This window comes from Cibotium barometz, chromosome 58, assembly GCF_041138505.1.
Source record: "Cibotium barometz isolate CiBa-2024 chromosome 58, ASM4113850v1, whole genome shotgun sequence".
In the NCBI taxonomy this organism is placed as follows: domain Eukaryota; kingdom Viridiplantae; phylum Streptophyta; class Polypodiopsida; order Cyatheales; family Cibotiaceae; genus Cibotium; species Cibotium barometz.
This window is the reverse complement of record NC_141103.1, coordinates 24,518,649-24,544,763: the sequence shown is the minus strand read 5'-3', so window position 1 is coordinate 24,544,763 and position 26,115 is coordinate 24,518,649. Positions and strand designations below refer to the sequence as shown.

At 46.7% G+C, this 26,115-nt stretch overlaps 1 protein-coding gene across 1 annotated transcript in view; it reads left to right on the top strand.

The window, feature by feature from the left end:
- The first annotated feature begins 203 nt into the window (after positions 1-203).
- LOC147606059 (nucleolar-like protein) overlaps positions 204-26,115 on the top strand; it is a 40,117-nt gene continuing 14,205 nt past the window's right edge. The window contains exons 1-2 of the mRNA XM_086792660.1: positions 204-383; positions 474-655. Coding sequence (XP_086648786.1) covers positions 262-383; positions 474-655 — 304 coding nt within the window. The 5' untranslated portion in view covers positions 204-261. The remainder of the gene's footprint in view (positions 384-473; positions 656-26,115) is intronic.

Here is a 26,115-nt window from a genome sequence, read left to right as displayed (position 1 = left end):
TATCGCTCGCACAGGGGAGATTCGAACCTACAAGGTACAACTTTTTTTCAACCACACACACAAGTGCTATCGCTCGCATAGGGGAGATTCGAACCTACAACCTGGGCACTTGGGAACTCCATTCTCGATCGGCAAAATCTTAGGACTTCATTTCTAGGGAGAGGTTTTTTTTTTGTGTTTTTATTTTTATTTTTTTTGGGGGGGGGGTGTTATACCCATGTAATAAAAAAATTATTGAGTGGTTTGTGAACCCATGCTCGAATGGCTCGGTCAAGACGAGCTTACAAGAAGTCCAAGCCCACAGTTAGGGTGGGCTTGCCCAGCCGGAAGCCCTTCAAGCCCAAGCCAGCCGCTCCATTACCAGCCAAAGCCGTGCTAAACGAGTAAGCTTTGTATTCAAGTTTCCTTCAAACAGAAGAAGAAGAAAAAGGTAACAGCATTTCAAATACTTTTTGTTGATTTCAATAATACAGTGCCGTGTGGGACGAGAATGCGAGCCTGCTGAAGAACTACAAGTCCTTGGGAATCGTGAACAATCCGAACTTTTTAGGTGCCCGCTCTAGCAGCAGGGAGACTGTGCAGTCTCAAAGCTTGCAGGTTCCCCATGGAGCCCAGGATATGGTGGCCGATGGAGGCAGCGATGTTGAAAGCGATGGTATTTATTTTTGAATTTCCCTAGCAAAAATCTAGAGATTAGGTTGGTGATAATAAATTCTTTTGGAGTGATTACATGCATATAGTCCCCCTCCCTTGACTGGCAAAAATTTGGAGTGGGTGATTGTTGTACTCGCAAATACTGGGAAGGGTGTGAGAGTGTGACTTAAATGAAGACCTACACAAAAAATGATTCAGACCTGTTAGGAGAACCATGCGGCAAAGCAGAGTCGCGATCTTTGATGCCCATGCCGGCCTGCCAGTAGAGACAAAGCTTTGAGGAGCTAATTGTTGCACATACACACATTAGACCATGTGAACCCGGTGTCTGAAGGTGTTGGCATCGTTTATACATTACAGGTCATGCATACTTTTATGCTGCCTCATGCTGCTGAATGCAGGAGTCTTACCTTGCAGTTATAGGAGCAGCAGTGAAGGTGGTGATCTGCTCAATGCATAACCCGTCTCCCTCACTTGGTAATGAGGAAGGGAGAATGGGTAATACGAGTTACAAAGATTGTGGCTTCTTGGCCATTGACTAGTGTAAAATCAAAGGGTGAGTATTGCGCCAATTGTATTCTTAAGGACAGGTACACGAGGACAGGTATGTGACACCCCTTAAACTAGGTGCAACTAAAACCCATCCCCGTGGCCAATGCCACATGCATCATTCTTTCGATTCGAAGCATGTGGGAAAGGACTTGCTGATAGGAGGGAAGATGGTCATGAGAGAACTGGCATAGAGATGTTCGAATGTTTGCACACTTGGAATGATGAGCATTGGGCATGGGAGTAGGGAGGGCAGGGGCAAGGGTTTTTAGCCACTTGAAAGACCAGCCTTGCGGGATTGAAAAGATTCCAATTGGTCAGCATCTGCAGCCAGCCAGGGCCCAGAAAAAGTGACTTGGCTTTGATCTTATTTCATCTTTTTTCCCACATGCAATTGCCAGCAAATTAGCAATGTAGCAGGTGCTGTTAAACCTCAGACTGCCTTGTCTGCCACCTTACTTCAGATCCAAGTAGGGCCAGACTAGCCCTGGCTCCTAGCCCATCCTTGGGTGCTTGGTCGATAGCCAGGGATAGTGTGAAGAGCCCTGGCTCCTAGCCCATCCTTGGGTGCTTGGTCGATAGCCAGGGATAGTGTGAAGATCCCAACGGGCCGTAAACAGTCTAAATCTTGCTCTGAACTTGTTCATTTAGTTGTCATTGAAATCTGCTCAAATCTTATGCACATTTTTCGCTTCTTCTGTTCCCAGCCTGGTGTTCTCTCAGGGCTTTGCTGCCTCAGGTGTGGCTTCTTCTCCTAACCTAGTGCACCTCTATGTTAATGGCCTTGTGCCTTCTCTAGTTGCAGCTTGCAGTGGGCAGCGGGTGGCGGGCCACACTCTCTTGTGCCTTCCCAGAGGGACACGATGGGACATTTGGTCACGAGTAGGGGACACTACGGTGATTCATGTCTCATCTGGATTGTGAATGATATGAGTCCAGATGGAGATCTGATGTCTCGCCTAGAATCGTGCTCGGTATGAGTCTAGATGGAGATGCTTGTATGGTGTACTGCCTCTTACCTAAACCAGTGTAAGACTCCTTTCGTAGAACCTGCTACAAATATCCGATTGCTTACTACCTCTTACCTAAGCCAATGTGAGACTCCTTTCGTAGAACTTGCTACAAAGATCCAATTGCTTACTGCCAATCCAACTCTCGTGCAAGAGCTAAATCCTAATAGGACGTCTAGTCACAAAGTTACCGAAACAACCCTAGCACAACTCAATTGTCATACCAAATGGCATCCTGCATTAGTTGTCGGCAAACACTAGTCCACTGAATGCACAACCGAGTTCTAGTGCATATCTCCCCTATCCAATCCTCTTCAGATTGTGTTTTCACACATAACTAGTAGATACTCACGCCTACTCTAGGGCAAGCATAAAACTCCCCATCAATTTTTGCATATGTCCCACGTCCTTGGACAACGTGAAGACAACATACGGCTAATAACCACTTTCACCCCACTAAATTGGGATGAACCAAAGGTCCACACAATCCCATTAACAGAGATCTTGAAGGACAATGGTTAGAACATATTCCAATTATAACCATGGCCCAAATATATGGGCGAGACTAATGAGTCTCCACAATACAAATATCCAAATCATATCTCTCTTTCTATACTCCAAGTCAAATCCACCAACTCCAAGGAGTAGTTACTTGTTCCCCAAATCCTGAGTGTCACGTCAAACGCATGCTACTCTCCCATGCGTACATCAGACCGAGAAACAGAATAGCGATTCACTATGCACGCGGATGTAGAACCTCTACTAGTTTTGAGCGCAGACATCAAGTCCCTAGCATATCATCTATTGACCCTTGGCGGAGACATAAGTCCCATGCCAAATAGTTGTAGGTCCACATGACCCTTGGTGTAGATGTATGTTCCTTGCCAAACAGGCATCATGTTAAGTCCCTTGCCATCCAGGTGTCATGTCCACTCTACCACTTGCACTCTGTGTTGCTACTTTGACCACACCCCTTGGAAGAAAGGTGGGCTCAAAAGTGTGTAACATAAGATAAGAATCACTTAGAGGCATAGATATCCCGATGCTCCGTAAACATTTTTGCTACACATAGTTTACAGGCATTTCTGTCACCAATAATTTTACAAATATTTCGGTCGCCAATAGAATCCATAGAAAAATCTGTGTTGTCCGACTTTGCCTTCGGCTTCTATGTGATGTCTAATTTTGTCCTACATACTCGTAGGTGTGTCACATTCTCCCCTACTTGCATTGCAATTGTCCTCAACTGCACAATGTTCATATAAAGTGCCCTTTCAGAAAAGGAAAAGATCTAAGCAAAGCTCATCCAAGAGACCCAAGATCTCAAACATTGCGAGACCACTTTGCGTCCACTGCGAAGGCTCACATTCCGTCCTCGCCATGTTTGCATGAAGACTTGTAGAGAAACTTGCTGATGACCAACTTCCACTTGATCGAGCACTCTCCGTCTGTACAATCGTCCATGAAAAAACACTGCACACCTCTGAGCATCCTCTGGTAGTCCATGAGAAGAACACTAGAGAATAGCCAAGCAAAACTCTACCATCCAAACTCCAACCACTAATGCATCGGCTCAGATGGAGCACAAGAATTGCTTGCACCATCTCCGATGCACCCTGAAGGAAGAAAGCAGAACTAGGAACCATTCTTCTCAGGAACGTTGCACCAAATCTGTATCCGTTAGTACTGCTGGACACTTGTATGTCTAAACCACTTATGTCCTCTCTGGAACATACTCCAAGTAATACATCTGCCTGTTGATGCACCAAATTCAAAACCTCGGTGGTTGTCATTGTCGGTATAGTCTCTAAGAAATTTGTATGTTGTGAAGATACACCAACTGGCCTATCCTCCCATGATGAATTCAAATCTGATGGTGTGTCCTCTTGTGGTTCCTCCATGACATCAGACACTGAAGATACTCTACCCAATGCAAACGGTAGGTGAGAAGAGTCCTCTTGAACGACCCCATAAACTGAAGCGACCGCCATTAAAGCCAAAGATTCTCCACCAAGTGCAAATGGCAACTGTGAAGACTCCCTCAAAGGCTTGGCTGAAGACTTCCTCTATTCGTACTTGTGGGCTTATGCAATGAAGCACCATGGATGTGTACTCAACTTGAGAAATGAAAAAAGTTGAGACGTGCACACTGTTGAAATATATCATCTCTAGAGGTCTACATCACCTTTTTTCATGCTTGTACTGGTCATTTTATGAGACCCTACATTGGCATATTTAGCAGATATTATTTGGGATTTTAAAACCATTTTTTAGGCATTTTATAGCATTTTATGCTACTGGACAGCTGTCGGCCTATCACAACTGGCCGACCAGCTGTTTGAAAGGATATACAAGGGTGCTTACCCTTCCCCTCGCTTTTCATCTCACCCTTGCTTATCTGCTAGAGGTCATTGGCTGAACAACAGTCTCTTATGCTTGTAAGCACCTACGGTTTTCCCTCGTGCTCATTTTCAGCAATAATCAACTGTATTTGGGCGTGTTCTTGGATTCATCTAGGTATATAATTCAGTTGTATTAGCGGATATGCAGATTTCACATTGTGAAGTTTTCGTCCGAGTTGCGGCCAGTTGATATTGTGCTTATTCTTTCTATCTTTAGCGGTGCATTTGCCCTGTAAACTACTTATTTGCTGTACTAATTCTTTCTATTTGCTACTTCCCTTAGTGCTAGGCTTCATTATCGCTGAGTCAGCCTTGCAGCTCCGGAGGTTTGACAGAAACTGAGTATGAAGGGCTTTGTGTGAATATATACTCTTATGTGTGTGTGTGTGTGTGTGTGTGTGTGTGTGTGTGAGTGCGTGTGTGAGAGCATATCTTGTAACAGAGTTCTACACCCACTATTGGGCACTGATGACGTTAGTGGGGATGTCGTAGTATCTAGTCCATACTATGCATAATGGAGTTGATAGTTTTATAGTCTTGTGGGTTGACTACCATGAGCATATAACATGCACGTTCTTAAAAGATGAATTTGGGCATGTTCCTGGATTCATCTAGGTATATAAATAATCAACTGTTTCCAGCCTTCTACAGTTTGTGCTTTGGGCCTACAACTTGTGATGCTCTTTCTTTCATGGTATCAAAGCCAAACACTGATCTACAGGTAAGGAATTGTTGCGTTTTTCTGATTGGAGTAGAGGCTTCATCATTGTTGCATTTTTTCTGCATCTGAACTGTTGGATTGCTACGTTTTTGCTATTGGAGGCTGAAGCTCTCTTCTAGGTGCTGTGGACAGGGTTCCTAAGAGATTTGCTTTCTCTATTTCTCTTTTCCCAGCGTCCCTTCCTCCCTCTTTCTCTCGTCTTGCTGTGTACAGCTTACGACAAGTGCATGCTTTGCGGAAAAGGCAAGTCGGAGTTTGCTTTTGTTGCCTCTGACAAGGGCAAAGGCAAAGGCGGAAAAGGGACCTACAACAACAACAACAACAACAACAACAACAACAAGAAAGGCAAAGGCAAAGGCAAAGGCAAAGGCAAGAGTAAACAGGATTAAAAGGAGTCCAAGGACAAAAGTAATGAATGTGATTACTGCGGGCAGGACAGGTCATACCGAGAGTTCGATGCTTTTGCCAATTTCAGGACTGGGATCGCGATGGTGGAAAATTAGTCTAGGGATACAGTTTCATTTCTCCAGACTAAATAATGGTGGCGAGTTTATACCGTTTGATAACTTCCTTGCGTCGAAGGGCATTCACCGACAGACCACAGTTCCTTATTCCTCAACAGAATGGAGTTGTGGAACTGATGAACCGGACTGTAAAAGAGATGGCTTGTTCTTTGTTGCATCATGCAGGTCTCCCACCTGCTTTTTGGGGTGAAGCTGTGGCTACCTCAGTTTATCTCATTAATCGCTCTCTTACAAAAGGGGTTGAGGGGATGACTTTGGAGGAGGCTTTTACAGGACAAGCCTTCTGTTACTCATCTTCGTGTTTTCGGTCGTGTTGCTTATGTGCATGTCCCAGATCAGAAGAGGACCACACTCGCACTGAAGTCAAAGAGGATGATCTTCATAGGCTACAGTAGGAGATCCAAAGGGTACCGCTTCTGGGATCTGGACATTGATGACATCATTATTTTTCGTGATGCTCGGTTTGATGAGAGCTTGTTTGGTATCGACTCCTCTCCACGTGATGCATCTACAGATTTTCTGGATGATTCATTCCCGACGGATGTTAGTGATCTTATTCCTCTTCCACATCCAGCTCCTCCTCCTCCTCCTCCTCCTCTTTCTCCCCCTGCTGCAACTCTGGTGCCAGTTGCTACTTTACAGCCACTAGTTCTTGTTGCACCAGCTTCTATAGTTCCCAATCCCTCTACGAGTCTTGCTTTGACTCCAGGATTACCCTCACCAATGCTTACTTCATCACCTCTCCCAGCAGCATTGTACTGTAGCTAGATCTTCTTCTTCACGCTTTGAGAGGAAGGCTGGCCTACCTCGGCGGGTTCAGCAATTCTTTAGAGATTCTAGTCTTAATGATGCACAGCTCCATAACCAGATCTCTACCACCACCTCTGGACCTCGCCGTTCATCTTGGGCTTCCACATCTCATCACACAGTGAATTATGCTCTCATGAGTTCTCTCCAGGAGATCGATGAGCCTGAGAGTCCAGAGGAGGCTCTTTCATAGCCGCAGTGGTGGCAAGCCATGGAAGGAGAGATGTCCAATCACACTTGGTCTTTGATGCTACGATGACTTTGGATGCATCAGATTCTGGAGCATTTGTGTTGTGCTGACACTTTCCTAGTTACCATCTTCTTGGATTCTCAAGGTGCTATTGCTCTAGTTTAGAATCCTGTGATATGGGACAATCCAAGCATATTGAGGTGCATTATCATTTTGGACGTGACTGGATCGAGGTGGGACTTCTTCGGCTGGCCTACTGTTCTACCAAGGACAATGTGACTGATCTCTTCACCAAACCACTTCCGAAAGCTGCTTTGGAGGTGTTACTTTAGCATGCTGGTATTGGACTGCCCCTTTGGCGCTGAAGAGGAGGTGTTGGAATATGTCATCTCGAGAGGGTCTACATCACCTTTTTTTCATGCTTGTACTGGTCATTTTATGAGACCCTGCATTGGCATATTTAGCAGATATTATTTGGGATTTTTCTACCATTTTTTAGCATTTTATGCTATTGGACAGCTGTTGGCCTGCTATACAGCTGGCCGACCAGCTCTCTGGAGGGATACATAAGGGTGCTTACCCTTCCCCTCACTTTTCATCTCACCCTTGCATATTTGCTGGAGGTCATTGGCTGTAACAACAGTCTCTTATGCTTGTAAGCACCTACGGGCTTCCCTCGTGCTCATTTTCAGCAATAATCAACTGTTTCCAACCTTCTACAGTTTGTGCTTTGGGCCTACAACCTGTGATGCTCTTTCTTTCACACACATGCATCTCCTTCATATTCATCCTCTGGTTTTGAAGAAGCCTCCTCCTCAGACTGGTCCTCCAAGGTCTTTAGACAATCCTTTGTGATGTGCTCGGTGGAGTCACAATAAAAGCACTGTACAGCAGCCATCTTGGCATGACGCTCTTCAGGGGTGAGGCCAGTCACCGAGGCTCCCCCACTTGCCTTGTCCTTCCCATCCTTTGCTTTGGACTGGCCACCCTTGTCTTTGCTTTTTTGCTGCCCCTGTTGTTGAGTCCCATATTTGGAACTCTCCCCCATATAAAGGGTTGTAGTAAGACGAACTGCATCTGAAAGATCACGGGTTTTACATGCACTGAGGTTGATCGTGGTAATGCACAACAAGCCTTCTATAAACTTTACTTTGGTGAGATCTTTAGCATCCATTCACTCAGTAGAGAGAGAAGAGAATAGAAGAGAAAGTAGATGACACAGTATTGGGTCCCAATTACCCATTGAAGCCCCTCTTGCCTCTCGCTGGTAGGAGTATTTGCTTGTATTATTTCTTTGGAGAACTATTGTACAATGCTTTAGAACAAGATCTATGAATGCCCAATGCAAGGATGAGAAAGACCGTACGTCGGTTGAGATCCACCAATCCAAGGGCACTGCAGAAGACTCTTTTGGGCCAGGTTGAGTAACCGTGCTTGTTTCGTATGTGAAACTTTCACTTTTTGACATACCTGGCATGCTTGGATGTGCCGATAGACATCCCGTCACACTTTGGGCCAATAAAATGACCGCTCTAACTTCTCCAGGGTACTGTTGATACCTCTATGACCTTTGACAAGAGAATATGGGCATCATGGAGAAGGACTTGGTGCTTTTCTTTGAGTACACATAGGCAGTTCTTGAAAACTAACCAGCCATCTTGTATACTATAGTGGCCTGGTTCTGAATTGAGGGCCAATTGATACTGAGTCCCGAATTCTTTCGAATCCGGATGCTGTCTCTTCATGCTTTTTCCAAGTCTTTTCCTTGAATTTCTAGCACACTGGACTCTTGCAATGTTTGAATCGTGCCTTTACGAGTGTGAGTGTTGGACGGCAACTGGTTATTCTTACTAGGAACGTATTCAATCATTTCCCCCAACTGGTTATTCTTACTAGGAACGTATTCAATCATTTCCCCAAACTATTGGAACAAATGACTCCATTTAGATTGCCTGTCGCTCCATTGGACACTGGGTGTGGTTTGCAACCATTTAAGTGCCTAGTGATGAGTCTTAACTGTGAAATCTCTCTCGTAAAGGAAATGTTTCCAATGTTTAAGTGTTGTCATCATCCCCAAAAGCTCTTTGTCATATATCAAATAATTCATTTCGGTGGTATTTAACTTGCGGGTATAATAAGCCATTGGCCTACCATCTTGCTGTAGAACAGCTCCAATGGCTAGGTTACTGGCATCGGTAATCATACGAAAGGATCATCCTATGATGCCAACTTTAAGACAGGTGACTCAAAGGCAACTTTCTTCAATGCTTGGAATGCCTCTAAAGCCTTGCCCGTAATGGACACTTTTTGACGACGAGTCTGTTGGTCATGACCACTCCCGGCTAGTTCAGGAGTGAACACAGCTTACTCACGGGCACTTTTTCCCTGTGACTAGACATAGGTTTTTTCCCGTGTGAACACACTTATGTGTGTTGGGCACTTTGCCCTAGGCTACTTTATGTACTCACATTGTACTTTCATTTCATTATTATCGAGTACATCTTTTCCAGCACTCTTGAGCTTCACTAGTTCTTCTCTCTCTTGCACTTGTGTGTGTGTGTGTGTCTGTGTGCAAGCTTCTTCCCCCATACCCAACATTGGTGTCAGAGCAGTTTAGGGTTAGGGTTTCGCCCACCTACTTTGCCTTGTTTAGGGTTAGGGTTTTGACTATCTGCTGTGCGCTTTAGGGTTTCGCCAATCTGCCTTGCGCCGCCTGCAATAGAGCCGCCCTCAGACACGCTGTCGTTGTGCGCCGCCGCCGCCACTGTCGATCTTGAGATCCGCCGTCGCCGCCTTCAAATCCGTATTCGCCGTCGTCGCCTCTGCATCGTACGCGTCGTCTGTACCTGCATCGCCTGCAACAGCTCTGCCCTGCGTCGCCTGCAACAACTGCATCGCCCAACGCTGCTTGTAACAGCTCGCCGCCCTGCACCTGTTCGTCGTCTGTACCGAGCTCCCCGACTGTACCTTGTACATGCTGCACAGCAGAGGCGCCATACAGTTCTGCTACGAATCTTGGCCTCAATCGTTTCCTCGAACTCCGTGCCAACGATAATCAGTAACCAATTTGCTATCTTTTTTAATTTCTACAAAAAAAAGAAATTGCCAAAAAAATATTAGCAAATTGACGGCATTAATTTTGGGGCTTTTCATCATTGAGCTCAAAATTGCAAAATTGACATACATTGGCACTGATTTTACCTAATTCAGTGCGTAATTGCACTAGAAATTTAGGGATTTTGCAAGAATTGACACCATTTGCAGGTCCTTTATAGACATTTGCAGGCATTTTGGGCGTTACAGGCATATTCAGTTGACATTGGGGCATTTCTCCCAAATTTTTGGTGGCTATAGCATTACTGCAACATTACTACTTGTTTGTACACACTTGTGACAGCTATGTCTGGGAACACTAGTGATTTATTTGGAATGCTTTCCGTTGAGGATAAGTTGGATGGTACCAACTATCCTATGTGGGCATACATGATGAAACATGTACTTGTTGCAACGAATTTGCGGGTTTATATATCAGGAGCTGATGTCAGGCCCATTGCTCCTGCACGAGCAGCAAGTACTTTAGGAACCATTGATGCAGGTGATGATGTGTCTTCAGGTGGTGCAGGAGACGTCTTCGTATTGCAGGATCCTGTCACACAAATGCTCACACCGTCTTCTGTATCTTGAGTTTCATGAGTTTAGCAATCCACTTTAATACTTTAAACTTTAGAGAGATATGAGAGAGAGAGATGAGAACTGTACACCGTATGGGGTCCCGAATTACCCACTAAAGGGCCCCCTATCCCATTACCGAGATAGTATTTGCTTTATTATCTTTAAAGAGACTGACGGTGTGACTGACGATAAGCCAAACTCAAGACCTCTGAAGACCAAGTGTTGGGCTGAACTGCACACTGATATAGAAGCACCAAAGATGTCCAATCTCGAGCCTATGCACTCTTCCCAATGGTATGAGGGAGGGATGCAAAGCTAGGGCTGAGAGAGGGGCTGTTTGGGACTGTTCTAGACTGTATATGAATGCTGTAAATGAATGAGAATGCTGCGTTTTACCTTCACCAAGAGGCTGGAGCAAAACGATGACATGATGAATGCTGAAAACTGTGTGGATGCAGAAAACGCAAGGCTGAATGCTGAACTGATGCGTTTGACTGATGTAGATGGTTGTAAATGAATGAGAATGCTGCGTTTTACCTTCACCAAGAGGCTGGAGCAAAACGATGACATGATGAATGCTGAAAACTGTGTGGATGCAGAAAACGCAAGGCTGAATGCTGAACTGATGCGTTTGACTGATGTAGATGGCTGAATGCTCATGCGTTTGAGGCACCTAGAGCTGTAGGAGACAAACGCTGAAGAGAGAGGGCTGAAACTGCAATCGCTTATGCTCCTGAGGTTGAGGATGACAAGTGCTTGATGGCTCTCTTGCTGAATATGATGAATGACTAAATGATTATGCAAAGCCTCTATTTGTATGGACAAGATGTGCCAGTCGGCTGGCTACAGTGCTGCTGACAGTCAGCACATGTCCAAATAAAATGTCTAAATGATGTATAAAATGCTGGGAAAAATACCAGAAAAATCCTAGATAAATCCTGGATGCTATGTGAGGTTCCTGCAATGGTCTAGATGCTATGCATGAATGATGTGCAATATGCAGGATGCTTTCTGATGCAAATCCTAAGGTTTCTACTGACTGTATATGCATGAATGCGTCTCTTTAAGTGGGTTAAGGGACTTAGACTGACTGACCGACTGGCTGACTAACTGTGGCTGAGAATGACCTACGTAGTTCGTGCCTGACTTATCCTGGACCGATGATTACAATGGGGTCACGGCGTACGACAAATATCATCCTGAATGGAACTAATACTATACAAATGTTGCCCTGCTGATGATGAGCCAGTTTGTCACCATGCACTACAGTGCAAAGTGCATGTGACATTCCTTCCTGCTTAGCTTGGCGGCAGGTTCATGGCTTCCAAGTAGTCCGCCAACAACTGGGGGTACTCTTGAAAGAACTCCTCGTTTAGCCATATGGCTTCGTGGGTACCTCGATCTCGGAATTTCTTATAGAACTGACGTATCCGTCGACCGGAACCATGCTTCTAACGATGAAGAAGGATCTGCTCGTGCTCAATGACTTCTGCTTCGTCTACCACGTCTGGCTGCTGTTCATCTGAAACATCAAACACTTCTGGACCAACATATGGTTTTAGCCAAGAAACATGAAAAACATCATGCATTGTCCAACTGGTAGGCAACTTTAACTTCATGGAGACATCACTTAACTTCTTAACTATTGGAAAAGGTCCAAAACTGCAGAATGAAAGCTTGGGGCAACGTTTGCCTACTTGTTTCAATCTTTGTTTCATGATTCGCGGATAGACTCAATTCCCTTCCTTGAAGTGGACATCTTGTCTAAACTTACTTGCCTGTGTGTGAACTGAATAATGGCCAGGCTCAAAATTGAGGGCCAAACTGGGTTGAGTACCAAACTCTGCGGACTCGACATACTGATCTTTTATGCTATTTACGTCTTTTCCAGAGATGTTGAGAATGGTAGACTCCTGACTGGTTGGGATGCTTGTCTTTCTACTAAGAACATCTGCTACTGGGTTATGCTGACCAGGGATGTACTTGATCATGTCTCCAACCTGGTGGAAGAGCTGACCCTGTCTAGTGTGCTGAGCACTCCACTGGGCACTTGGCATTGTCGGGAGCCACTTAAGTGCTTGGTGGTCTGTGGTGATTGTGAAAATGCGGCCATAAGGAACATATTTTAAATGTTTGAGTACTGACTGCTGTTCTAGCTTGCCCTTGAAAGTCTTGGAAAGACAAGAGGGAAACTTGCTAGGAGGTTTTGCTAATTGTGGGATAGTGGGTGGGAGATCATCCTTAAAAATGTCTGAATGAGAAAGGAGATCTACCAATTGAGGGACTGAAGAAGATGAGACAGCGGTTATCGATGAGATAGGAGCTGTCTGAGCGTAAATTAATGCTCCTTCTGCTCCCTTGCGGATAGCTCGTTTGGCCTGGAGATGAGAAATCATAGGAATGCCAAGAATGCTCCTGTCCCCCCCAATCATGACAGGCTCAGGAAAACCTTTAGAGATAATAAAGGTGTCCTGCCCCCAATTGGGAATAGGTTCATATTGAAGAAACCACTGGATTCCTAAGGTCATGTCACATCCCAAAAGAGGAGAGACAATGAAATCTCGTTGGAATGAGGCCTTTTGAACTTGAAAAGAAAACTATTGTGCCTGTTGAGATATGTGGGTGCGGAGACCAGGTGTAAAACCGTCTACCTCCAAATGATAGGGCTCTAAGGTACAGCTCATGTTGGTAGCCAACTGGGGAGAGATGGCATCCTCAAAACTGCCCATGTCAAAAAGGATTATGAACTGTCGGCCCTTAGCAGAGCCATAAGCTTGGATTAGGCTGCTCTGTGTGGTTGTTGCCTCACCCTCCTGCTTAGCATCAAGTACCACAGATGGCATGGGATGCATAGAAGGTAAGATCTGAACTGCATTTGTGGTAGCAGGCGGGTTTGGAGGAGCGGGGGATACAGCGGCAACTGTGGCAGAAGGCTCTTTGGAGGCTTGCTCCGCTTGCCTTTTTGGACAATCCTTCTTATCATGCCCAATGGTATGACAGAAAAAACATCGGTTTTCTGACTGATACTGTCTTTGCTCCTCTTTTGAAGATAGCCTCCAGTGATGCCTGCTTTAGCCTTTTCCTCGGGGGTCTTCTTTGGCTTGGGTTCCTTACCCCCTGAACTAGAGCTAGGACTGTTTTCTATCTCGGTGTCTTTAGAAGATGAATTACCCTTCCCCGGTTGGGGTTTGGTATTGGACTGTGATGACTGCTTGGGCTTGTCTCCGTTCATCTTCATTTCTTCATTCTGAGCGAGAGTCAAAGCCCAGTCATATGTACTGGGTTCAAAGTTACGAACTGTGAATTGAATGTTAGGATCCAATCCACGAATGAATTGCTCCATCTTGGTCTGCGTAGATAACCCTAACTGCTGTGCTAAAGTAATAACCTTTCCGAAAAACTGAAGCACTGGGGATCCGTTCTATCTGAGTCCATAGAACTCATCTGCCAGACCGGTCATGTACTGGGGCGGGAGGAATTTGGTCTTCAAGTCATGGACAAAGGTATCCCAGCTGAAAGCTGTGACACTTGTGGTCTGGTTTGTATAGAGATTAGACCAATGCTGCCACCAAGCGACCGCCTCACCAGTGAGATGGGGAGCCGCTACGTGGACTCTATCCTGAGGATCTGTGATCCTAGCTAATGGAAAATGAGCAGTAAATTGATGAATAAACTTATGTATTGCTAAATGATCACACTTACCATCGTACTTACTGAAATTAGGTTGACTTCGAATGACGATAGTTGATGCTGCGGGCTGCTGGCTGGTGGCACTTGAGGCGGGGGATGCTGAAGAGAGGTGCTGGTATCTAAGATGAATGGCCTCCTTTTCCCTTTGGTGCTCGAGTAACATACGTTCTCGATCGAGCTCTCGTTGGTGCTCCGGGGCAGCGAGTTCAGCTTGACGCCGGTCTTTGTCGATCCTGCATGGGGCTTTCTCATAGTCCTATCGTTCTGCTTTTTCTTACTGCTTTCTAGCTTCTGCTTCTCCTTTTTCTTCTCTCCTACGGGCCTCATCCTCTCTCCTTTGTTGTTCCATCTAAAAGGAGAGGGAGATGTAGTGGTGTCATGTGCACAGTGTGTATCTACCGTGTGCTACACGCACGCAAGACTAGTTTCGCGGATTGGGGAAGCTTGGAACTAGGCAGGCTGATTGACGAGCTGAGTTAGGGATATGGCCAAGAGCCTATAAAAGGGTGGCCAAGGTTAGTTATTGGGATATAGAGTCTTGCGAGTTTGTAAGAGCTCTATGGTCTTGGAGCTTGGATCTAGTGCAGACGTGCACCTGCTTTACCCAGCCGAGGCCGACAGCAGTCTCGAGTGAATGGGAGAGTTTAGGGTTAGAGTTCATGTGTGGGAGACATACACAGAGAGAAGGAGGGAGAGAGAGAGAGAGTTGTGGGGATAAGTCAACTCATTAGCATGAGTGTGTGACTCCCCTATCACACATGCATATTGCACTAGTACACATAGTGCACTTAGTACATTAAAAGTACTAAGTGTACTATGTACTATAACTTATGGGCTTGTACACACTATAAGGGTGGGCATAATGCCTTTACCCCAACAACCGCCCACTTAAAGGCAAAGTGCCCTTAAATGAAGGAAAAGAAAAATCAGCATGTACATGATAATATACAAGGCCATATCAAGGCTGAAACTGGCCTCATCCAATGCCCATCAAGTGTCTGCAATGAGCAAACCGCTCCGGAGGCAAACTCTTTGTCAACAGATCAGCCGGGTTGTCATCCGTATGAATCTTAACAAGCTGAATTTGCTTGTTCTCTATCACCTCTCTGATGAAGTGATACTTCACATCCACATGCTTCGTCTTTGCATGAAAGACAGGGTTCTTTGCCAACTGGATGGCACTCTGACTGTCACAATGCAACAATGGAATATCCCCTGTATAGCCCAAATCAACCACTAACCGAGATAGCCATAATGCCTCCTTGCAAGCCTCTGTGGCTGCAATATACTCGGCCTCTGTAGTAGATAAGGCAGTGCACTTCTGCATCCTGGATATCCATGACAGAGCACCTCCTGTGAATGTAAACACATAACCGGTAGTAGACTTCCGGTTATCTGGATGACTGGCATAATCCGAATCTGTGTAACCATGCACTAATGCATCCTGTTTGCCAAAACAAATGTACATATCATGTGTGCCCTTCAGGTATCTCATGACACCTTTCACTGCTTCCCAATGCTTCTTGCCAGGGTTGGCCATGTATCTAGAAACCACTCCCACTGCAAATGCAATGTCCGGCCTAGTAGCAACCATGGCATACATGAGACTGCCACAAGCTGAAGCATACGGAATCTTGGCCATATCAGCCCTGCCACTATCTGACTGTGGGCTGTCCATAGCACTGAGTTTCACATATGGAGGCAAAGGAGTACTAGTCTTCTTCCCCCCGTCCATATTGAACCTCTGCAAAACTTTGCCAATGTATTCCTTTTGAGACAAATACAACCATGCTGATTTCTGTCCCGAAGTATCCGCATACCCAAAATGTGATTTGCATCACCCAAATCCTTCATATCAAAGGTTTGATGCAGCCTCTGCTTCAAGGTATCCATTGTTAGAAGTCATCTCCTGTCTATTTGTATACACCAGGGCCTTTGTTGTGGGTGTGCCCGCCCGTATATCATTTTTCCACACTCCCCGTATTTTTTCCCTATTTTTCCCATTTTTTTCTAGTGGCTGGAGGGCTGCCAGTTGATGCCAGGAGCACTCTGAAGCTGGCCGACTGCATCTGTATCAGTCGTGGGCTGTCTGAGTGCTGGCCGACTTGTTCTGTCCAGGCGTGGGGCATCAGATGCTGGCCGACTGCTATATTCAGGTTACTCTCCGAGATGGCGGATTTACTCGAGATGGCTGAGAAGCACGTGAAGATTCCGACTCTCCCCACGTTCCCAGTGGATCGGCAGTTGGACGGGTCCAATTATGGCATGTGGAAGGTCATGATGGAGTCAGTTCTGGAGTCATATGATCTTGCTGATTTTATTATCAAAGGGGTGCCAAGGCCGGAAGCTGAGGAAGGGGAGGTTTTATCGACGAGGAAGGACCGAGAGGCACAGGCACAAATGTGGGACCGTGTCAACGCCAGGGTCCGGTCGTTTATATTCCTCAATTGCACACCACAGGTGATCAACCATGTGAAGCACATGACGCTGGCGAGAGGCATATGGGAGCACTTGGCTTCTTTGTACAACAGGGTGTCACCCATGAAGCGGATATCCTTGGAAGTGCAGATGCGGGTTATGAACCCTGCAAAGTCTTCGACGATGCGGGAACACATTAACAAGCTGCAGGCCCCTCAGCAGGAAGTCCTTCAAGCTGGGAAAGAGATATCGTCCGAAGATATGGCCATCACGTTACTTTCCCACTTGCCTGGTCAGTATTCCGCTTTCTATTCCTCGTTGATCACTAGTGGCAGGCTCAGCACCATTACTTGGGAGGAGCTTGTGCCAATGGTCCTGGACCAGGAGGAACGTTTCACGAACCCTCCTCACGGCGGAGGTTCGGAGGCCTTAACTGGCCAACGGTCGAAAGGCCGTAATACCAACAAGGGCAAAGGGAAGGCTTCACCAGATAAGTCTTCCGAGAAGAAGCCTGATCCAGAACGAGAGAAGCTGAAGGCCGAAAGATCGTGTAATGATTGTGGCGAGAAAGGCCACTACTGGAGGAAGTGCCCTAAGCGGACAGGGAAGAGTGCTGAGTCCTCGGCCTCAGCTGCGAAGACTCCGGCATTTGTGCACTTGGAGATGGTGGACTCCGATGATTCATCGTCTTCGAGCGAGGAGGCAGTTGGCTTCACCGCAAAGGATACTCGGGAATGGATTCTCGACAATGGTGCTTCCAGGCACATGACTCCATCCCGTGACTTCTTCCTGGATCTAAAACGGCAGTCAGGTCGTATCTTTATTGGCGATAACTCCACTATTCCGATTCATAGTGAGGGCCGGATGGAGATCATTCCCGACGGCAAAGGGGGCAAGCATGCTTCCCGTGTTCTTTATGTCCCTGCTCTGGGCTTTCATCTTTTGTCAGTGCATGAGGTATGCAAGACTGGCTTTCGGGTGGAATTTGAGGAGCATTCAGTTGCTCTAAGGGACCGTGAGATAGGCAAAGTTGTTTGGGAAGGCGGTGTGGAGAACGGCATCTACAAGCTCTCTGCACTCTCCTCACTGACAGGCTCTCAGGTCGGAGATTTGTGGCACTTTTGCGGCGCGCCTTCCGGGACCAGATGGTGGTTGGCTTGCCAGATGTTGGTAGTAGGCAGGGACGCTGCAGTTCTTGCATACGTGGTAAGCAGCACAGGGAATCCTTTCCGAAGCAGGCTTCCAGGCGGGCTTCGAAACCTTTGGAGTTGATTCACACTGACTTGTGTGGACCACAGCAGATACCATCCTTGGGAGGATCTCTCTACTTCATGCTGCTTGTTGATGATTGTACCAGATTCACGTGGGTCTACTTTCTTTCACAGAAGGACCAGGCTTTTGCTCGGTTCAAGGATTGGCACGTGATGGTGGAGAAAGAGTCTAGATTTCAGGTCAAGACTCTCAGGGCTGACAAAGGAGGGGAATTCTCCTCGACTGTATTCTTTCGGTTTTGTGCAGATCATGGCATCAAGAGGGAATTGGCCAATACCGGATCGCCTTCGGAGAATGGAGTTGTTGAACGTAAGAACAGGACTGTGGTGGAGATGGCGAGGACCATGCTGGAGCATCGAGATCTTCCTCGTCCACTTTGGGGTGAGGCTGTGGCGACAGCTGTCCATACCATTAACCGCTCTCCGACGACTTCTGTATCCCATATGACTCCATTTGAGGCACATTTTGGCAGGAAACCCGATGTCTCGCACTGTGTTTTTTTGGGAGTGATGCGTATGTACATATTCCGAAGAAGCAGAGGGGGAAGCTTGACTCCAAGTCCCGCAAGCTGGTATGTGTGGGGTATAACTCTCTTTCCAAGGGATACAGGTTGTATGATCCAGAGAGGAACGAGATTGTTGTCAGCCGGGATGTGGTCTTTGACGAGCATGTTCCAGCATCCACTGTCGAGGAGCCGCCACTTCTTGGAGATCCAGAGTCTGATGATGATTCCCAGTCTACCACTCCAGTTGATCCACCTCAGTCATCACAGGAGGTTGAGCCCGTAGCTGGAGTTGAGCACCCGCGACCACAGGAGGCTCCACGATCTGTTCGAGTACCTAGGTGGTTGATGGACACCCTTCGGGAGTCAGGTGTCACGGAGCTACCCTCCGAGTGGACCACAGAGGACGGCCCTCGAAGATCACATCGAGTTCGAGATAAAAGCAACACGGCGGAGCTTCTTAAGGTGAACTATGCTCTTATGTCTCGTATCATGCGGGATAAAGAGCCCACTTCCGTAAAGGAAGCCCTTTCACAGGATACTTGGAGGGAAGCCATGCAGGTGAAACTTGACGCCATCGAGAAGAACAACACTTGGGAGTTGGTACCGAGGCCGTCGAAGCGGTCAGTCATTGGTGTCAAATGGGTCTTTAAGACCAAGTACGCGGCTGATGGGTCGGTGGACAAACACAAAGCCAGGCTCGTGGCTAAGGGTTATGCTCAGCGGCCAGGCATCGACTACGAGGATACCTTTGCACCGACAGCGCGGATGACCACGATTCGGACCGTTCTTGCCCTTGCTTCTTCTCAAAGGTGGCCCGTGTACCAGATGGATGTAAAATCGGCGTTCCTTAATGGTGACCTGCAGGAGGAGGTGTACGTAGAGCAGCCTCCAGGCTTCATTGTTCCAGGATCGGAAGGGATGGTTTACAGGTTACGTAAGGCCTTGTATGGTCTTAAGCAGGCTCCGCGGGCTTGGAATCAGAAGATTGATTCCTTCTTTATTCGGACTGGATTCCAGAGATCGGTTGCAGATCCGAACCTGTATCTCTTTCGGGAACGTGGCATGGTCACACTCATCATCCTTTATGTGGATGATCTCATTCTCACCGGCGGTCATGTGGAGCACATTGGAGTGACGAAGGCTGCCTTGTCAAAGGAGTTTGAGATGACCGATTTAGGCTTACTCCACTTCTTCTTGGGATTGGAGATCTGGCAGACCCAGAGGGGGTTTTTCGTCTCTCAGCAGCGGTATGTTCATGAGTTGCTTGAGGCCTTTGGGATGGAGAACTGCAAGCCTATTACTTCGCCGATGGACCCGAACACAAAGTTAACCGTTACAGATCCTTGTGAGCCAGTTGATGCCTCGCAGTACCGGAAGCTGGTTGGTTCATTGATCTGGTTGCTGAACACCAGATTGGACTTGAGCTTCTCCGTGGGGCTGTTGAGCTCTTTTATGCAGACGCCATTGAAGACTCATTGGGACGCAGGATTGCGGATCTTGCGGTATATGCAGAGTACGAAGGATCTGGGATTCTTTTACACAGGAGGGAATGGAGTCAAGCTCCAAGGATGGAGTGACTCAGATTGGGGAGGAGATCCAGACACGAGGAGATCTACTTCAGGATACACTTTTACCCTCGGCTCAGGAGCGGTTTCTTGGAGCAGCAAGAAGCAGCCAACTATTGCCCTTTCTTCGACAGAGGCAGAGTATCGGGCTGCTTGTGGTGCTGCTTGTGAGGTTGTATGGCTGCGGGCCCGGATGACTACCATTCGCACCGTTCTTGCACTTGCAGGACATCATAGATGGCCCGTTTTCTAGATGGACGTCAAGTCGGCTTTCTTGAATGGAGAGCTTACACAGGAGGTTTATGTTGATCAGCCGCCAGGATTTGTTGTTCCGGGCAAACAGGATCATGTGTACCGGCTGAAGAAGGCTTTATATGGTCTAAAGCAGGCTCCGCGGGCTTGGTACCAGCGGATTGATGAGTTCTTTCAGAAGCTCGGCCTGCGCCGCTCTCATGCAGATTCGAACCTTTATATCCTCCTTGAGAGGGCGGACCTCTTCACGAAGTCTCTACCTCAGGCTACGCTCAGGCGGCACTCCAGCTCCCTGGGGTTGGTTACACAGCCAGGAGCTGAGAGGGGGTGTTAGAAGTCATCTCCTGTCTATTTGTATACACCAGGGCCTCTGTTGTGGGTGTGCCCGCCCGTATATCATTTTTCCACACTCCCCGTATTTTTTCCCTATTTTTCCCATTTTTTTCTAGTGGCTGGAGGGCTGCCAGTTGATGCCAGGAGCACTCTGAAGCTGGCCGACTGCATCTGTATCAGTCGTGGGCTGTCTGAGTGCTGGCCGACTTGTTCTGTCCAGGCGTGGGGCATCAAATGCTGGCCGACTGCTATATTCAGCAGTCGTGGGAGTTTTGCTCAGTCGTGGGCCCTTTCCAGTGCTGGCCGACTGCCCTCATGGGCTTGTATATATTGCCCCCCATCCTCCTCCGCTTTCTCATTCAGTTCTTCGGGATCTTGTGTATAGAGAAGAGTTTACACACATCTCTCTGTGTTTCTTGTGCTGATTATTTTTTGCAGTCTACTTGCTCTTGTCTACCCAAGTTTGGATATCATTTCCGCTGCATATTCTGACATCCATCTCCTTACGAGATTTCCCAGCAATCAACATATCATCAACATACAAGATGAGGATCAATAGACTGCCATCCAAAGCTTTCTTGGTGTATAAGCAGTGATCTATGTCACTTCTCCTGAATTTCTGGGATTTCATGAACGTATCAAATTTATGATACCATTCCCTTGGTGCCTGTTTGAGCCCATAAAGACTCTTTTTCAGCTTGCATACAAGCTTCTCCTTTCCACTCCCTGCATAACCCTCTGGCTGTTGCATATATATCTCTTCATGGAGATCACCGTGAAGAAAAGCAGTCTTCACATCCATCTGAATCAAGTCCAGATCATCATGCGCAACCAAAGCTAACACAGCTCTAAGTGTGGTCATTTTGACCACTGGAGAGAAGATCTCCTCAAAGTCCACACCATATTCCTGCTTGAAGCCCTTAGCCACTAACCTGGCTTTGTATCTTGGCTTTGCATCTGGTGCAACTTTGAGCCTGTACACCCATTTGCATGGCAAAACCTTCTTGCCTGCAGGCAAATGCACCAACTTCCATGTTCCATTTTTGTGCAGAGAATCCATCTTTGACTTCATGGCACGCTCCCAAAGAGCCTTGTCTGCCCTCTGTAAAGCCTCCTTATAACATGAGGGCTCCCCACAGTCAGTAAGCATCAAGTAGTCAACCCCTGGAACAAACCTGTCAGGGGCTCTGGAGGGTCTAGTGGACCTCTGTACCCAATGACCATCATTTGCAGGTTGCTGTCCAGCCTGCATATCACCAATTGGTGGCTCCTGTTCCATGCCATAAGGCTGAAAAATCATGCCTGGTATCTCCTCTAACTGTGGCATATCCATAGGGATATCTTCTGCCATCTCTGGCTGTCCATTTGGACCATTTTCAGCACCATTTAAGGGCTGGTTTTGCTGCTGTAATGGCTGATTTACAGCCCTTGGTTGTTGTCCATGATGTCCATCGTCATCAAAGATGACTCTGCTAGGCTCCTGTTGCCTTGCAGGCTCCTTATACATGCATGTTTCATTAAAAATGACATCATTGCTGCGTATAATCTTTCTATTCACGAGATCCCAAAGTCTATACCCCATTTCACCTCTGTCACCATATCCTAGGAATATGCATTTGTGAGACTTAAGAAAATTTGGTGCGCATTTCCCTGCGTATGTGCACGTATGCAACGCAACCAAACACTCTCAAGTGCTTGTATGACGGAGGCTTCCCTGTCCATACTTCCTCTGGCACTTTCCCACCAAGCCTCGTGTTAGGTGACCTGTTTATAAGGTGAACGGCTGTCATAACAGCTTCAGCCCAAAAACCATGAGGTAATGCAGCATGTGACAACATAGAACGGACCTTCTCCTGAATGGTCCTGTTCATCCTCTTTGCTGTCCCGTTTTGTGGAGGATCATAAGGAGTAGAGAGCTCCCTCTTGATGCCTTTAGCATCACAAAAGTCCTGAAACTGTTTGGACATATACTCTCCACCATTGTCGGAACGCAAAGCCTTCAGTGTTTTGCTTGTTTGATTCTCAACAAGAGCAACAAACTTCTGAAACACTGAAAATGTATCACTCTTCAAACGAAGAGGATAAACCCACACCTTGCGTGTGGCATCGTCAATAAAAGACACAGTATTTTGCCCCTCCCAAAGAAAGCTGAGGCATCTCACATACATCTGTATGCACAAGCTCTAATTGAGCATCTTTCTGTCCAAGAGCTTTCTTGTGGGGGCACTGTAGTTGCCTACCATATATACAATGCTCACAAAACTGAAAACTTGAAAACTTTAGAGAAGGCAAGTAACCCAAACGAGACAATTGCTCCATTCCTCTGACACTCATGTGTCCCAACCGGCTATGCCACATAGAGATTTCCGGCAGCTCGGTTGCATTTACATTAGCATGGTGACAAACACCTGCATGCATAAAGTAAAGAGTGTCCACCTTAGAGCCTCTGGCAACAACCAGTGAGCTCTTACTAATTTTCCACTTTCCACTTCCAAATGTGGTAACATAATCAGCATCATCAAGCTGTCCAGTAGAAAGCCGGTTCTTCTTGATCTCAGGCACATGCCTGACATCATGGAGCATAAGCTGTGAGCCATCTGAAAACACAAGCCTCACATCACCTCTGCCAAGAATCTTGCATGCATGGTTATCACCCAAATAAACTACTCCTTCATTGCCAGTAGTATACGTGACAAACAAGTCTCTGCAACCTGTGACATGAAAGGAGGCACCTGAATCAATGATCCATGAGTGCATACCATGACCACCTGTAAGAAGTGAATGGGCATCAAGTGAAGACGTAAATAGGACCTCATCCTCACTGTCACCTGCATGTGACACATTGACTTCTTCAATCTTGACTCCACTTTTGCCCTTTGGCTTTACATCTTTGGCTTCATCTTTGTCTTTGTCTTTGCCTTTTCCCTTTTCCTTTTGATCATTTTTCCATTTGTAGCATTGCTTTTTAATGTGTCCCTTCTTGCCACAATAATGGCATTCCAAGTCCTTTTTGGAGCGAGACTTGCTCCTTCCCCGTTCTTGGCTTTTACCCCTTTGCTGGGATCTCCCACGTGCATTCATTGCATTGGACTTTCCAACAGAGTTGTTTTTCCTATTCATCTCTTCTTGAAGAAGAGCACCCTCAACATCTGCATATGACAGCATAGCATTCGAATTGCTAGTGGTTGTCCTGAATGTGTCCCAACTCTCTGGCAAAGTGCATAAGAGAAAAGTGGCTTTGAACTCATCGTCCATTGCCAACTTTTGATTTATAACTTGGCTGACAATACCATTAAACTCATTTAGATGGGCTGCCATAGATGCCCCTTCCTTCATCTGAAGACCTATGAGTTTCTTCAACCAATACACTTTGCTTGAGGCACTTTGCTGGGCATACAAGTCCTGCAATCTTTGCCACATTCCCCAAGCTGTCTTCTCTTCACGAATGCTGAAAAGTAAAGAGTCTGACACAGACAACATGATAGTAGATCTTGCCAGCTCATCCATATCTTCCCACTCTTCAGCAGTAAGAGAAGCGGGCTTTACACCCCTTTCTTTGATAGGCTTGTGCTGCTTTTCTGGAGCAACACATTATAGCACTGGGTTTGCCAAATATCATAGTTATGCGAGCCTTCAAGCTTCTTGATGTGAAGCAATGAAGAGCTCTCACCTGTGGTTGCCATAGCAATATGCAGCCTGTCAATGCCTGACTCCTTGCAAAATGTGCAAACACTGCACCAAAAGCACACAAAGTGCTCACAGTTGTTCTCCCAAGCTTTATCTCCCACTGCGGAAGCACGAATGCAACTTTTGTCCCACTTTATGTGATGAAATCACCAAAATCTGGTTGCTGCAGATTTAGGACAGCACCTTAAATGTGCTCTATTGCCCTTCCAAAGTACTGTACAACAGTACCAAGTGCTCACCAATGATGTACCAAACCTGTACCGGCAAGTACAGCAGCTGAAATTGAACCTTTTGCTCACTCAAATCAATGTGCAGCCATGCCAAAACTTGTACAAAGCTGTACCAAATCTGTACCGGCAGGTACAGTAGCAATAAATGCTCTCCTGGCTGTCCAAATGAGTGAAAATCAGACTTTTACAGTCCCGAACACTGCATACAACAGTCCCGAACAGAAATTGGGCAAAGGCCCCTTGACTGCAAGCTGATTTCTAAGGATTCAAGGCATAAAAGTCTTGCCTGCTGCTTTGCCAAGCTCAACAAGCATAAAATCTTGAAAAGCCCCTTGGTTTAAGATCGATTGCTGATCATACATGGTACATTGACGCACATGAAGGCATCCAGAGTCTTTGCGATGCTTCCACTTGGCCACATATACATCCAATACATAAAAGCCCCTTGATTTACAGGCACATTGAGTGCTTGTCAGGTATCAACACATTGCCCAAAGCATCAACTGCGAGTGCCTGCATGCAAATCAACTTAATCGGCACAAAAGCCCCTTGATTTGCACTGCAATTTGTTGCAATTTTGCCCAAATGTGCGATTTCTCACATCATACAGTATGTATGAGTGCTTAATTGCACAATTACATCAAAAGCCCCAAATTTCGACAGCCAATTTCCTGCAAATTGATCTTAATTGTGACCAATGTCACCCAATTTTGCCAATTTTGCTTAGAAATTGAGCAATTCGGCACCTGTACCTGCTCAATTGATTGAATTGATAAGAAATTCCCAAAATTGAAGGCAAATACCTCTTAATTTTTTTTTTGAATTTCTCTGATCTGCAGGCTGAATTTCTTTGTGATGCTATTGCAGAAATCTGATGCAGAAAAGGAGGGGAGGGGGGGGGGGCGCTTCTTGCTGATGTGCCTGCAGTGCTGCAGTTGTACGGATGGCTGCATCTACCACCAGCTTGTGTGACCGGCTACACTACTATAGTGATACATGTATGCTGCCTGGTTGGGCCACTTTGTAGTCGAGCTTCGCAGGCGTGGGGTCTACACAAGCGAAGGCGAGCCGGTGCTGCTGCTGGCGACTCAATGTTGCCGCCTCCGTTTAGTGGCTTGCGCTACACGCATTGGCCCTAACCGAAGCTGGTGCGTTCGATGGATGCCCGCCTCCGACTTCGCCTAGTAGCCAGCCAACGACTAAAGCCTACGTGTCCGCCTGGTTGCTGTAGGCGCCTGACTAAGTATATTGCAGCCAGTTACGTGTCCGCCTGCTTTCGCCTGTGTTCGCTCGCTGCTGAGCGCCACTCGCCTAGTAGCCAGCCGACCAACGCTTGAAAGCTGCAAGCGCACGAGTGGTGAATTCCAGCCTCGCTTCTTTGTTACGCTTTGTGGCCACCAACGCCTTGCTGCTTACACTGCCTACGACTTGCTGCGAGCGCTGCTGCCCTGCACTGGAGGTGTGTGAAGCGACCCATACTCTGATACCAGTTGAATGGGAGAGTTTAGGGTTAGAGTTCATGTGTGGGAGAATACACAGAGAGAAGGAGGGAGAGAGAGAGAGAGTTGTGGGGATAAGTCAACTCATTAGCATGAGTGTGTGACTCCCCTATCACACATGTATATTGGACTAGT